The sequence below is a fragment of the Nannospalax galili genome, unplaced genomic scaffold, assembly GCF_000622305.1.
Source record: "Nannospalax galili isolate Female #2095 unplaced genomic scaffold, S.galili_v1.0 scaffold151, whole genome shotgun sequence".
NCBI classification, from domain to species: domain Eukaryota; kingdom Metazoa; phylum Chordata; class Mammalia; order Rodentia; family Spalacidae; genus Nannospalax; species Nannospalax galili.
In genome coordinates, this window is record NW_008332087.1 from 447,475 (window position 1) to 463,051 (window position 15,577).

The 15,577-nt window shown below is 43.1% G+C and overlaps 2 protein-coding genes across 3 annotated transcripts in view; one reads left to right on the plus strand and one right to left on the minus strand.

Moving 5' to 3' along the window:
• Positions 1–3,408, plus strand: part of Tasp1 (taspase 1) — a gene marked incomplete at its 5' end in the record, with an annotated part of 441,173 nt that extends 437,765 nt beyond the window's left edge. The window contains 2 exon segments of one of the 2 annotated variants that reach the window (XM_029560670.1): positions 1,860–1,911; positions 2,694–3,408. In XM_029560670.1, coding sequence (XP_029416530.1) covers positions 1,860–1,911; positions 2,694–2,696 — 55 coding nt within the window. In that variant the 3' untranslated portion in view covers positions 2,697–3,408. 2 annotated transcript variants of the gene reach the window in all.
• The window catches only part of Ism1 (isthmin 1), an 86,907-nt gene that overhangs the window by 34,518 nt on the left and 36,812 nt on the right, over positions 1–15,577 (minus strand). The window lies entirely within an intron of this gene.

Below are 15,577 nucleotides of genomic sequence, written 5' to 3' on the forward strand. Positions count from 1 at the left end.
ACCTAAGTGGAGGAGGTCAGCGGGGGAAATCGCGGAATGGCAGTCCTCTTGTCAATGGTATAAAATAGCATGCCCATGTAAGCGGTGGGGTCTGCCATGTGAGAACAGAGATGCTTTAAGGAGTGTGGAAGGTCTATAGCAAACTTTGCAAGCCCTGGGAGTAACATACCAGGGGCGGAAGTTTCAGCAAGCAGCTACAGATGCTGTTTGGCCGCTTCTCTACGTAATAAAAGATCTGTTCTAGGCAGAGGTGGTAGCTGGAGGGAGACTGAAGATGTAAAGGAGGGATTGCAGGGAGAAGGAGATATGAGGCTGGCCCCTTCAGTATTGGCCTCTGGCTTTGCCAGCAAATTGTGTAAAAGACCAAAACAGATACAGATTTTAGCCTGCCATTTTTTATGGCTAAGGGTAAAAAATCCAGAAAGGGAAGAGCCCAGATTAGATCTATAATACACGGCTCATCTTGGAACCCCAAAACATGGAATCCATGGGAGAAGGCAGATAGTGATGAGGAAGGGAGTTATCTAGAAATGCTAAAAATGCCCCTCAGGTTTGACCTTTGATACAAAGAAAGAAAAAAAAATCCATGTTTCAGCATGCTGATGAAGACTTTAACCATGGTTTGGTGCAAGAAACTACAGCAATCAGAGAATACGCCACACTGGAACTGTTGGAACCGGGGAAGACTTTCAAATAAGGAATGAAGGAGCCCCTCACCACCTGGCTTGTGAGGATATGGGACATGGGAGCAAATGATATTAGTTTAAGTGCTACAGAGCACTAAAGCTGAGCAATATAACCATCCATCCCTCCTTGAGACATAGGCTGCGTAACCTGAGGCAGTAGAGGGGGACCATCACCAGTGGAGGCTCCCATGGGTTTCAGGGGCTGAAGGACCATAGAAGAGGGACAGGCATTACTGAGAGAACTAGGTATGAGGAAAGCAATGTATGATGCCCAGTTCACTGGGACAGATAGGACTATGTTCACCAGAGATTTAAAGAACTTGATTCAGCAGGAACCTCGAGATTGGTATGGAGTTTTAATGGCTTTGCTGAGTCCTTTAGTGGGGCAGTATCTTTGTGAAGCAGGAGAGGCTTTCACAGATCTAAGAGACTTAGGCTAGTGTGAAAATGTGTCTGTAGCATAGTAGAGCAACAAAAAGACAAAGCAGAAAAAGATGTCCATTTGGGTTACTTGAAGGCAGATGTGGCAAGATTTGTGTCTAGCCCAAGTTCCTAAAGAAAAAAAATTGACAAAGAGCCAAATTCTGTGCTAAGGAGCTTCTGGAAGGCTTTAAAACCTGAGGAACAGTTCACAAAAGGGATACAGAAGATAAAAACTGACCCAGGGGTGGGTAATGACTCCCAAAGATTAAACAGGGTACATTTCTCTCCTTGGAAAGATTATGCTAGGGGTGGAGATGGTTTGCACAGCCAGGGCCTCCTCCAGCATCCAGGTGTGGTCAATGGAAAGACAACAGATATGCCTACAGCCAGGAGGCAGACCCAGGGCCTAACTGACCCAGGGAACCAACAGGTGCATCAGGGGTAAGAAAGGCCTTATTCTTCATTGGCCTTGTGCAGGGTCAGGCAACTTGAGCCAGCCCCAATGAGTTTATCAAGAATAAGAAAATGCAGGGAGGCTTCATGTAAAAACTCCAGGATGCGAAATGACTCCAAAAATATAAGTAAAGATAGTAAAGAATTAACTAACCCGATGCCTCTTATTCGTGCTATTGTACCCAACATAGATCTGTTGAGAAAATAATTAGTACAAATGGATAAAATCTTTCCATGCTGTGTTAGACCTTGTTTATGATTGATTTAATATATAATGTTAACCTCTGTGTTTTACAGATGTGAAGCCCATTTGAGAGCTATCAAGTACACCTTGAGAAACAAAGGCCAGGTATAGCTGTAAAATTCTGGGGAGCTTTATGGTTGGGTAAGGCATAAGTGATGCCCACCAGGATGGCTGGGAAAAGGCAACAACAGCCTGGGCCTATAGATGCCAAATAGTAAACAGATACCTTATGAAAATAAAAACAGAGGCTCTCCAAAACTTCACAATTGTTAACTGAAAATTTCAGTACCAGGGGTGGTTTGGCCCCCAGGAGCTGTTGGCCAGAGAGGCCCTGGAGCCCCTCAAAAGTTATTGCCTCTAGTGTTGGTTGCACACCAGAAACATCGAGTAAGACCCTATTGCTGAAGATGCTGCATGATGTGAGCACAGGAAAGGAAGAGATCAAGCTGGGACTAAGCTGGAAACTCCCTGCGATCAGATAGCTGGTTGTCATAGTGCCAGGATATGCTGCACAGAATCGCTAGGGGAGAATGGTCCACAAAAGTTACGAATCCCCATGTGCTGCACTATGGACATGTCAAGTAAGATATGCCTGCTGGTGCAATAGTGGCTTGACTAATATATGTATGACTGACACATTTCTGATTGGATTTAAGGTCTGTTCCTTGGGGAGAAACACACATCTGGTACTTCAATCTAGACTAAGCCCCAATGGCAGGGGAAGCTATAAGCCCCAGTGGGGAAGCTACTACAATTGTTTTGTTAGATGGATGCTGTAAACCTGCTAAGGTATCTTCCAAGCATTTGTGTTTATGCACATAGGTTAGGTTATTACAGTAGCCAGTGTTCATTGAGATGTTCCTGCTTCTTTTCATTTGTCTTTATAGTAGGAGGAGTACCAGAAATGGATCCACAGCCATGTCTTGGAAACAAATGATGAGAAGGCCCAAGAGTTCAGTATCTCACCACAGTGGAAGATCATCCTACATCTATGTCACCCCCTCCAAGGCTCAGAGACTCTTGCAGAAGAGTCTGGCAGAAAGAATGTAAGAGCTGGAGGAAGGGGTGGAGTGTTGTATGGACTTGTCCTCTGCCTGGCAAACTAGACTTGAAAACACTAGACAGATTCATCTGCTTGCTCCAATCACCACAAACAAACTTTCTATAGGAGGGGACGGGTAGAGAGAGTCAGTCATGTCTTCCATCTAGTGAGTGGTACATAGGGGAGGGCCTAAGGATAGGGACAGGGGAAGGTGGAGAGAGGGGGTGGCTTTTGCTATCTTGAGCAGCTACCGGGAGGTCACAGGGTCCCTGAAACAATGTAGAGGGGAGCCCACCTGTGCCCACATTTCTGTAAATAGCCCCTTTACCCATTGATCTGTATGGAAGTTCAATAAACTCTTTGGCTCCCCCAAACTGTAGTTTGGAGAAATTATGCCTCATTTTGTTGTAAGGATAGAGGGAAAAGGGGGCCGGCCAGCACTTGCACCTCTCAGAAGTAATTTTAGCAACAACATATTAATTTCAAAGACACAGAGTGGAGTAGTAGTTTCCAGAGACTGGGAAGGTCAAGAGGGTCTGAGGACCAAGAGAGGTTAGATAACGGGTACAAAAATGTAGTTGATAGGACAAATTAAGTCTGTTGTTGTATAGCACAGGTAACTATGGTCTCCAGCAATTTATCATGTATGTCAAAATAACTTCAAGAGTCCAAAGATTCCTAAAAAGTAGAAATGATAGACAAATGATAGATGTTTGAGGCTAATTACCCAAAACTTATCATTACACATTGTACACATATTTTGAATTGTCATACTATACTCAGTAAGTATGCATGAATGTTGCATATTAATAAAATTATCAAAATTGAAATCTTCATTTCGCTAATTGACTATGTTGTATTTTTGACCTTTGCAAATGGACTTAATCCTTAAATGACAGAACCCCTGGCAGTGTACAAGATGAAGGTGATTGTGAACTCCATGGCAGCCAGCTACAGATGCTGGGCTCTGCAACCTCCCTTTACATCCCGAGTTTGCATCTACACTTCTGCAGATAGTTGCTGCAACTTCATCGTTTCTGCATTGATACATTCACACTGTGTTCCTCAAGCCTTGCTCATTGTGTAGTGCAGAATTTCCTTTAAGTTGTGGTATAGTGCTCTCAATAATGTTCCAAGGTTTATTCTTAAAAGAAACAGAGTTTGCTGGACAAATGGCTCAGCCAAAGCCTGGGTATAGATAGTGATGGATGTTTGAGGCTAATTACCCACAACTAATTATCCCAAACTCATGTGTATGAAGGGCATCAAAACACAAAAACAAAGCTAATGACGCACACTGAATCTGAAAATGCATGAGCGTATGATGGTGCTTAGGAAAGGACAAAGAACAGAAAAATGATTGCCATTGTTTGAAGTAGGTATAGTCAAACGCCTTATTTTGGAAATTGGTATTAAAAAGAAAGATTTTCTGAGGGAGTAACATCTGAGCTGAGATCAAAATGAGGTAAAACTGAAGCAGGTGAAGCCAACAGGAAGTAGGAAGATGAGCCAGGAGGACAGAAGCCTGCAAGGGACTATGATGGGGTGGGGGAGTTGACAGAGCTTGCTTTCAAACACAAGGGGATTCAGAGCTGGAAGAGATATACCCTGCAGGCCTACTAAAAGACAGCTGAATAGTAAGGACCAGAGGGTTCTGCCACACTGTCTTACGACTTTTCCACTAGGTTTCGCTTCCTTGGCGGTGTTCGGCAAGTCAGTTGGAGACTTGCTGGAGCTTTGTGATACTTGGATCTCCTGCATCCCTTTCTCTTCTGTCATCCTTTCTCCGTTGCTTTCATAACCCAGTCCTATACACTCTTGGAGGAACTCTGCTGAGTTGAACTAGGAAGAGAAAATTTCATCTGTTTTTTGGGAGCAGTTTTTGAGATGATAAACCAGATGCTTTTATCATTTTTATCTCTTGTGCTAAATATATCATTGGTCCCAAGACCAAGGGTGTCCAGTCACTGTATTCTGCCACTATGTGGCTAGAGGTGTTCATTGTGACTGTCTTTGTGGCCAAGGTGGATTATCACAACCACATCAAGGGTCAGAGTGATCAGAATGACCAGTCCCCCAGCTAGACAATTAGCACAGGTAATGAATACAATGGAGGAGGAATAAGATTCTTTGGACCACTAAGCCCTGGGACAAATTAGTATGATCACCTAGAGGCAGAAGACCAAGATGAGGAAGTGGGTGGTAGAGCCACTCTCACAAAAAGTGAATTAAGTACTCTTGTCCCTACCTGCAAATAACCAACTGCTCCAGATGATTCTGCAAACATCAACCAAAGGCTGGCACGTGAAAAACAGGGCTGCTCTCTGACCCTTCCTAATCCTCCAGAAGAGGCATGAATTAGTAACAAACTGGTTGGCTAGAATAGCCCAGTTTTTTTTTTTTTTTTAAGGCTGCGATAACTATTCCCAGATTAGCACAACCAGGCCAGCTTCTCCAAGGCAGAATAGAGAGCAAAGAACAGGCTGTATCTACAATCCCTGGGTCCTACAATCCCCAATTCCACAAGCTAAGGGGGCACCTAATAAGTACTAGTTAATGATAATGATGACTATGGGTCTCGTTAGATTTTGTTTTAATTGGGCTCAGGCTATAGGCCTCATTACCCCTAATGGAGCTTTTATGTGGGATTCTAAAGGCAAAAAAAAAAAAAAATAATAAATAAATCCAGGAATCTTCTATTGAAGATATTAAAGAAGATATTATTAGCAATCCATTTGGTCTCATAGACTTTGAACAACAAACAACAGAGATTATAATTAACATCACTGTAGTCTCTCTCCTGAAAACACACTAACAATATAGCTAATTAGCAATATGTCCTCATTTGGAGTCAGGCATCTGCATATTATTATCAACAATGCTTGTTTCCTTTTTCCAGATTAAAGGAAGCCATACTGCACGTAGGCATATGGCTGTACTCCTACATTAAAACACTCTGGTTTTTGTACCCACAATAATCATACGGTGGTGATAGTGGGGGGTGTTATCTGTACTGGGCATCGATTTTGTCTGGGAAACTTCCACACATCTAAAAATAAGTTCAGGACTGCCACTGATGGGATTTCAAAGGGAAGAGCAAAAGTTCCCCATTTTGAGAGATAAAAGAATAAAGGGCACGCTGATTGTCTTCACACATGATTGAGGAGCAAGGTCTCCTAGGAAGAGAAGGGCAGGAGAATGAATAAAATGAGGTTCAGATCTTAGCCTCTCCTGCTCCGGGGGGCACACTTCCTCCAGGAAGGTAGGATGGAGATGGATGCCCCAGGAGTGGCAACAGTGGGTTCTGGAAAGAGGCATTTGAGACTCACTGGGGAGAAAGCCTGCACTATGAATGTGTGAATGGCAAGGCTGGCTGCCTTCTGTGCTTGCCGCACCTGCATGTGACAGCATTCACTCCCCTGAAGGCAGCAGGAACAGAGCAACTAGCAATACCCCTATTATACCAAGCACAAAAGTCTAATGTCCTTTTGAGAGCTATTTTTTTGGGAAAAGGAGATAGCCAGACATGGGCTTCAGTCTTTGTTAGAGAATCCTGAAGAGAACCCTGGGAGTTAGTGACACAGGCACATGGAGTTTCAAGAAAGCAGGGGTGTCTCAGTCCTGGCTGGGAACCAACAGGACCTTGTGTTCAAAGTCTGACTAATAGCTGAGGTATCTCCGGTCATGGTGGCAGAATGTGTCATGGGGATGTTTACTTTAGGGCATGGGAGTGACCTCACTTATGATCACAGGCAATGCCTTAGAAGAGATGAAGGATGGTCAATTTGATATATATACTGGGGCAAGGAAGCTGGCTCTGTGGAGGAGGGGCCACCCAACTCTGAGCATCTTTCCTAATGAAGCTCCTGGGGCCATCTGGCAAAATGGAAGTCGGCAACTCGCTTGTTTATCTCTAATACTTCTCCATGTCTTTGATCTTAAAACTGTGTGGATAGTTGGTGACGTTTCAAGTTGTGTTTTCTCCATTGCTGGCAAAGAAAAAAGAGGGGTAATTTTTTGAGGACCCACTTCTTTTATGTTCTGTTAGGCTAAAGAATGAACTAAAATGAAACTGAAAACACTCTTTCAATTCCAACACAACATATACAACCTAATTACAAGGATGGGGAGCTAATTTTGCCAAAAAGGGAATCTCTATTCATGATATAAAACATCCCCAGAAATGGAAAGTGATGGAGAAATTGTATTTTCTAGAATCCTCCTCAGGGAAGGTAGACTCACCTAGAAGGTAAAGCTAGCTCTAAAGCAGCTGTGTTCCTGGGCACTAAAATGTGAATGAAGCCAGAGCCTATTCGCCAAGGGCTACAGTGGAGAGGCCAGGGGTGGCCACCAGGGGGCTTCAGTAACTGGTCTTTGGTCACCCTGGAGCTCAGTTTGTCCTGAAAGTTGAACTCTGAGCAAAACTTTAATGAGCAAGGATTACTGGTTATGTTTCCAGTTAGGCTTTCTCTATTACTAGCAAAGAAATGGAGTGATTCTCTAGACCTATTTTCCAGGATCTAATTGAAGAGGTACCAAACCATCAGGGTGCTCAGGAGACCAACTATCCAACTCCTCCTCTGACCGGGAAAAGGTCCAGCAGTCAAAGAGGCTCAGGCAGTGATTCAGTATCTCCCATACGGAGTGAGGGGCACTGAAGGCCCAGGCCAAAGCCAGGATTCTGCTGTTGGGAGGGAAATTGGAGAAGGCAAGCCAAAAAGCATGGAAGGTAGGTTCACAGAGGCTGAGGGCTGGGTCGGGGTTGGTGCTGCCTAGTTACTATTCAGATTAAGAAGGTGGAGTCTTCTGAACACCTAAAGTCAATTCCTTTCATTGAAATCTCTCTGTTCCAAGTACCTATAAATATATTTTAAAAGGAACAAGACCCTAACCTTGGAATCGTAGGAAAAGGCTCATGGTATTGTAGGTGAGGCTAGACCCAGAGCAATGTGGCCTATGTCTCAGGTGCAATGTTGCCTCAGCCTTGTTTTGAGTTTCGTTAAGTTACTGAGGTTTGCATCTATGGTAGAATGGTTTGTGAAGATGTTTCCAGTTTCTTCCTCTAAGTAACCCTGCTTGAGCACTTGCTTCCCATGTAGTCTTTGAGCTTGGTAATGCTGATGACTGAGTGTGAGTTTGGTTACTTCCTGCATCCAAAGGACAACAGTGAACAGAGACCTGAAAAGTGCTTGTGCTTTGGTACGGTCTGTTTTTTTGCTCTTTGGAGTGTATGAAGAAGCCTGGGCTAGCCTTTAAATCATGGAAGGCATGTGGATCAGAGGCTCGTATATCTTGGGCCAACCAGTGCCAGTGGGCAGTTCTTAGCTGGAGATCATCCAGGATCACGCAATCCCAGTTGAGCCAACCCAGCTGACATCATAATCATGAAGAATAATACACATTTATAGTTTTAAGCTATCAAATCCAGAGTGGCTTGTCACACAGCAAAAGCTAACTGACACAGGACCTTAGCTGATTTTTCTATATAATGGTCATTTGAGGTAGGATGAGAATTGCAGAAACCTTTCTACTCATCCAGTTCTACTGTTCTTAGATTGGAATCCTCAGGAGACACTTGCTTTGGTGAAACTGCCATCACCATGTCTTAAAAATTTTTTATTACTTGGGGTTGGAGAGATGGCTCAGCAATTGAGAGCACTGACTGCTCTTGCAGAGACCTGGGTTCGATTCCTAAGACTCACATGGCAGCTAACAACTGTCTGTAACTCCAGTTCCAGGGGATCTGATACCCTCTTCTGACCTCTGTGGGCATTGCATGACACGTGTGCAACTACTTACATGCAGACAGGACACTGATACACATGAAATAAAAATAATAAATTAAACAAATTATTACTAAAAGAAAAATTATTTATTTTATGTTTAAGTATCTGAGTGTTTCGCATGCATGTTAAGTGTAGTCATGCATGCAATGCCCATAGAGGCCAGAAGAGGGCACACAATTTCCTGGATTTGTATGTTAGTTGCCAGGTGGTGGGTGCTGGGAACCCACCCTGCATCCTCTGCAAGAGCAGCCAGTACTCTTAACTGCTCAGCCATCTCTCAAGAGCCTATTTCGATTACTTTTTAATTATGTGTATTTATGTGTGTTTGAGTGTGATAGGTGCATGTGAATGCAGGTGCCTGAGAAGGTCAGAAGCATCAGGTCCCCTGGAACTTGAGTTATAGGTAGTTGTGAACTTCCTGACGTGGGTGCTGAAAACTTAACTCAGGTCCTCTGCAAGAGCAGTACTCCCTCTTAACCACTGAGCCATCTATTTATCCCCAGTGCGTGCTTTTTTAAAGATGTTTTATTTTTATTGTTTTTATTATTTTATGTGTATGAGTATGCTGCCTGCATGTATGTGAGTGCACCTGTGTCGTGCAATGCTGCAGAGGTCAGAAGAGGGCTTCGGATTCCCCTGGAACAGGAGTTAAGGATGGTTCATAGCCGCCATGTGGGTGCTGGGAATTGAACCTGGGTCCTCTGCAAGAGCAGTCAGTGCTCTTAACCTCTGAGCTATGCCAAAACCATCAAATCCATGGGTAGGGCAGTTAAACAGAATCTGATGGTTCCATGTGCATGAAATGCAGACACTGTCTTCAGTGACAGGAACACCTTCTTCTTCCTGTTCTATATGCTAACTTAGAGTTGGTGAAATTTGTTGAAAATTCCATCCTCTGCCTCCCGCTTCCTTCATTCACATGTACTTCTCTGTTAGTAGTTACACTGCCAGTCTTTCAGGGATGGAGAGACAGCTCAGTGGTTAGGAGCACTGACTGGTCTTGCAGAGGACCCAGATTTGATTCACAACACCCACATGATGGCTAACAACTATCTGTAACTCCAGTTCCAGGAGATCCAACACCTTCTTCTGACCTCCGCGGGCTCTGCATGACAGGGGTGCACTTACATACAAGTCATACACATACACTCATATACATAAAATAAAAATAATAAAATATTTAAAAACAACCAAACAAAGTAAGCAGTTACACTGACAGTCTTTGAAAAGTTCAGAGCTGAGACATAACAGTTTTCCCTTACATTTGTACAGCTCGGTGGGTTGCCAGACACAAGTATTGCTCATTTATTAGAGAGCCCCTCCTGACACCATAAAATAATTATAGAGCTGTCCTGATGAGAAAAAAGCTATAAGCTACCAGCACTTGCTTCTTTTCTTACCTGCCTATCCTGATTGATCTTACTGGGCTGCCATTCTGTTTGGTCCCTGCAGATGATGCAATCATAGGCTCTTGACTAAACTTGGGTAATCTGGGATGTTTGTTCTAGTCACAAATTCATCCAGAGACTTGTTTGGTCTCTGTCACGTAGCAGGTACTGTGCTGGACTTCGACAGTTTCAATCACACAGGGATTGTTAAGGAAAATTATCTAAAACTAGGAAATGAAGCAAAAAGGGACAGCAAAATTATCAATTCAATATGACAGGTTTGACCAGATTACTTAATTCTCTGGGAGAGGGCTGGAGAGACAGCTCAGTGGTTAAGAGCACTGGCTGCTCTTGCAGAGGATCCAGGTTCGAGTCCCAGCACCCACATGGCAGCTACGAACCATCCTTTCCAGTTCCAGGGGAATCCTCTTTTGATCTCCGTGGCATTGCATGACACAGGTGCATTCACATACATGCAGGCAATACTCGCATAGACATAAAATTTTTAAAAAATAAAATATTTTAAGTGCTCTCTTATGGTCTTCTGAATTGTCTCTAGTCTATTGTAATGCTTCCCTCTTCATCTCTGAGCTTGGTTATTTGGGTCCTCTCTCCTTCTCTTGGTTAATTTGGTTAAAGATTTGTTAATCTTGTTTATTTTTTCAGAGAACCAACTCTTCGGTTCATTTATTCGGATCCAGGTTCGGTTTCCAGCAACCATGTGGCAGCTAACAACGGTCTGTAACTCCATTTCCGGGGGGATCTGACAATCTCTTCTGGCCTCTGTGGGCACTGCTTGTACATGGTGCACTTACACACATGCAGGGAAAACACTCATACACATAAAATAAAAATAAATAAAATTTAATTCTCTGGGAGAATGTATCTTTTTTTGAGCTATTATTGATTAAGGCCAAGATTAAAAGCTATATGCTTACTTACAGATGTTCATCTTGTACAAATTTAAATGTTTTTGGTCTAGCAGAAATACTCAAAGCTTATGATTTTATGGTTGCATAGGATATTAATCCACTTTGTTCATATCTAAAAATTTCACCATGATTTTCTCAACTACTTTTATAATCTGTTCCTCAAATGCCATGAACTGGCATTAATATTTTCCTAATCTCTTCATTAATAAGTTAAATCTTTGAGTTATGCTTATTCTGTATTGTTGGTATGAGAATTACGTTTTAATTTTATGAAAACTGTGTCTTAACAGATCTTTGTCTTTAAGAAGCTCAGATTCTGGAGGGGAGGTTAAGAAAAGCATAAACACTAAAAAATGCAAAGTAGAAAGCGGGGGATCCTGAAGGGTGGACATTTTCAGTGGAGGAAGGCAAACTGTCTAGACCCCTGAGGTGATCCCATGACTCACCATCTTCAATATCACCATGCTGTACTCTTTAATCTCTAGCTGGATGCTGGCCTGAGGCACTAACAAGCTGAAATAAGAATAGAGATCCCTGGTATGTGAGGACTTCCCTGTATCTTCCCTTGATGGGCCCCAAAGGAAGACAGGAAGCCTGCCACTAGGGGCATCCGACCACTTTCAACCTCTCTGTCCCCATACATTTCTTCCTCTGATCCTAGAGACACAAAGAGTCTCCCAGTTTTATTCTCACAAAGATAATTCTACCATCAAAACCTCTTCAGTTTGTTGAGGTTCAAGGAAAGGGAATGGCAAGTTCTTTAACAACTGTCTGTTGGGCATCCGGATCGTCCTTTTCTTAGAAAAACGCTCACGTAGGGTGTGACAGAGATTGTGCTTATCTGTCAGCTCTTCTCCCCTGTTGCACTTGTTCCAAATAGTTAAGAGAAACGCTCAAAGTGGCGGAATTCTTTATTTTGGCTCACTGTTTCAGAAGTGCCAGTTCATCATGGCAGGTAAGAAATATCAAAACAGATCAGTTCACATTGTGGCAGCCAGAGCACTGAGAAAGGAGATGCAGGAAGAGGCCAGGAGAAGATACAGCTCCCAAGGACACACCCCCTAGTGACCTACTTTATTCAACTAGGCCCTATCGCCTAGATTTCCCTAATACCTGATAATGCCATCTTATTATGAATCCATCAAGGATTAATAAATCCACTTATTAGGTCAGAGTGGTCCCTGAAAATGCCCTCACAGACACACTCAGAGATGGGCTTCACTAAACTAGGTGTTTCTTATTCCAATCAAGTTGGTTTAAGATTAACTAGCACACCAGTATAAACATTACCATGTTAGGATATGTCAGTCTGAGTATGAGCAGGAAGCTGATGGTGCTCTCAAGCTTGAACACTAGAGAGATAAAACAGCATTCACACATCGCAGGCACCATATGTTAAATCCGAGTTTCCATCTGAGGTAAAGGTGAGAACGTCAGTGCCACAGATGAAGAGGCTGAGAGGCCCCTTGCTAGGAAACAGGCTCCAAAGCCCTTGTTTCTTTCACTGGACTGTGCTGCTCTCACTTCTCCCCTGGAGGTGTTGTCTAGAATAGCGAGTCTATAGTCATTCTGAGTGACAGCACTAAGAGGAATGTTCCAGGTACATGGGTGTGCAATACAGTGTGAATTAAACCCTGAACTCTGCTCCACATTTTGTTTGGTAAGGGAGAACCCTTGTCTCCTTTTCTTAGGAACACTCTCACGTAGATCCTAATTTAATCCAATGCTGCCTGACTTGTGCAGTCTATGACTTCACGGGGAAAATTAGGTCTGGTCGACAAAAGCAGAAGATTTAGGGAGGATGAAATAAGCCAGATGGCAGCCAAGCCACAAGGGACAAGGCAAAAGCAAATGCCACATACTACTTAATGCAAACATGAAGAGAGCTACTGGGGGCGGGGTGGGGCAGATGAGACACTGCATCCCAAACATGGGTTGCTTTGGCTATTAGCAGGTGGGGCCATCACATTCTCCTTGAGACCTACTAAACACATGGGCTGAACTGTAAAAGTGACAGGGACCAATTCATAACCAGCCGTTGACGTTATCATAATGAATCACTATACAGCAATGAGAAAGAACAATCTATAACCACATCCAGTAACATGGATGAATCTCACAAACATAGAGAACAAAGGAAGTCAATTACAAAAGAACATATGACATAAGATTCTATTTATATAAAGTTCAAAAGCAGGCAAAGCTAACCAATGTTGTTAGAAGTCGGGATGGTGGCAGTCTGGGGAAGCTAGTGAGGGGAAGGGGGCCCTTGCAAGGCTTCTGGAGTAAGTAACAGCCACATTCTGCTACTTCATCTGGGAGCTGGACTGATGGATTTGTTCACTTCGTGAAAACTCACTGAGAAGAACACGTATGATTTGTATTTCCCTCTGTCTGTAAGTTACTAATGTATAGAACTTGCAGAACTACCAAAACCACAGAAGACAATAGGAAGGGAATCAGAGAGAAATGACAGTTGTTACAGATCTACCTCCTAAAGAGTCAAGCTTCTCTGTTACTATTGTTTCATTTTCTCAGCAAGGAGGGATGCAGGGAAATGTATTTGAAAAAAGAAAGGCATCTACTGGGGGGCGGCAGTCATGTCTCAGTAGTAGAAGCATTTGTCTAGCATGTGCAAGGTCCTGAGGGTTTAATGTCTAGTAATGCAAAAACGAATAATAAATAAGTGGATTCACACTGGGAACATTATTTTCTTGCTCTTCACTTGTGAAATGGGTAGCAGCTTTGGGGAAATGCCTCTTTTCTTCTCGTTATTATTTGTCACTCACCTTGTCTTCCTGGAGCTCTTATAGTGTGCATTTTCTTGTGGACATTTCCCCCCTTGGCCCCATCTACACACTTCCACCTCCTCCACCTTTTCCAAATATCTTCTCTGCACCAGCTTTGTCCTAGCACTTTTCATGTGTTATTCTAATCAATTGCCTCTCAAAGTTCCCTATCAAATGGGCACTAGTATCATCCCCTCCATCACACATGTGTGAAATCAAAGTTTGGAATCCTGTTAAATTTGTTTATCTCATCAAGGGTCTGGAAGGTGCTTTATATTAAACGTAGCCAACTGCTTGGAGATGGAGGCAGTAACACAGGGCTAGCGAAGACACCAAAAGGAAGCCTGTACTGGTAGAAGCCTCAGCGAGAGTGAATACCTTTTGTAAGGACCACAGTGTAAACAGACAGAATGCTGAGCATAGAAGGGGCTGGTGACCAGCTTCTACTGAAGAAGAGAGAGGCTTCAGGAAGAGGGTTTCAGTCTTCCGTCCTTCTCTTTACTGCTTTGCTGGCACTGGTCCGTGCCCTCCATGATTGAATCACAACCTAGTCTTTCCTTCCTTATTACCAAAATCTTACTAAAAAGTCTCAAACTCAAAGGAGTCAGGGGGGCCCAGAGACTCCCAAAACTATTGCCATTGCTCTTGGTTACTACCAGAACATGATCATAAAACCCTGCTGCTGAAGATACCACACACTTTGGTTGAAGGTCAAGAAGAAATCAAGCTGATACTGAACTGGAAGCCTCCTCCCTGTTGGCTAGCTTTTATACTATCAGAAGGTGCTATGCAGGTTACTGGGGGAAGAAAGATAACAGTGTTACCCAGCTGTGAACCTTGTAAACTACAATAATGACAAGCCTGGCAAGATAGGTTCATTGGTGCAATAGTGGCATTAATGTTATAGGGAAAATCAACCAATTTGTGATTGGATTTAAGGCCTGCTCCACAGGACAGAACTCATGCCTGGTTCTATAAACCTGACCAGGAATCCAGAGCTCAGGAGGTCATAGGCCCTGGGAAGAATCTACTACTATTATTCTGCTAAGTGAGCATATTATCAAACTGCCTTCTAAATACTTATCTTTATACCTGTAGATTATTGTCACTCTCAGTCCTCATCAGATAAGCCTTTTGCAGTGGACAGTGGTTACTACAGAGACTCACAAATGGTCAAAGCACAGAGACTAAGTGCCTCTGGAGTACATATGTACTACACTGTACATAAGGGACATATGTATTACATTGCTCCCCAAAGCTCAAGGAACATCCCAGAAGAGGCAGCAGAAAGATTGCAAGAGCTAGAGGTTGGGGAGGACTGCTGTGAAACAGTCTCTTCTAGACATCACATGTATGATACACTTATGAACTCACTACAGCTGTGGTTATTTGCACAAGACCGGCACTAGGATGGCTGCATCAGCATTTCATCATGGAAAGGGAAGGGCACATGAGGCCCCATACCTCCCTGGGGACTATATACAGTTGATGGTGTTGAGGGTAAGGGATGCTACTTTCTTCAGTGATGAATTTGCCCATGTTCTAGTAAATAACCTCCCATCCGTGCTCATGCAGGCAGCCCTATTTAAACTCAGTGGGTCTCACATACATACAAAAGGCATTAAATTAGGTAAAGGACTTGTTGGAAAGAACAAGGGTTTCCTCAGGAGACGGGGGATGAGACATGGTAATAGGGAATGAGAAAGAATAAAATCCATTAGGTACATGTTTGAAACTGTCAAATAATAAAAAATTAATTTAAAAACAAGAGTCTTTCAATAAGCAACTATTGTCATTCCTATGCCAAGAATCGATAGCTAGTCTTTTATATAAC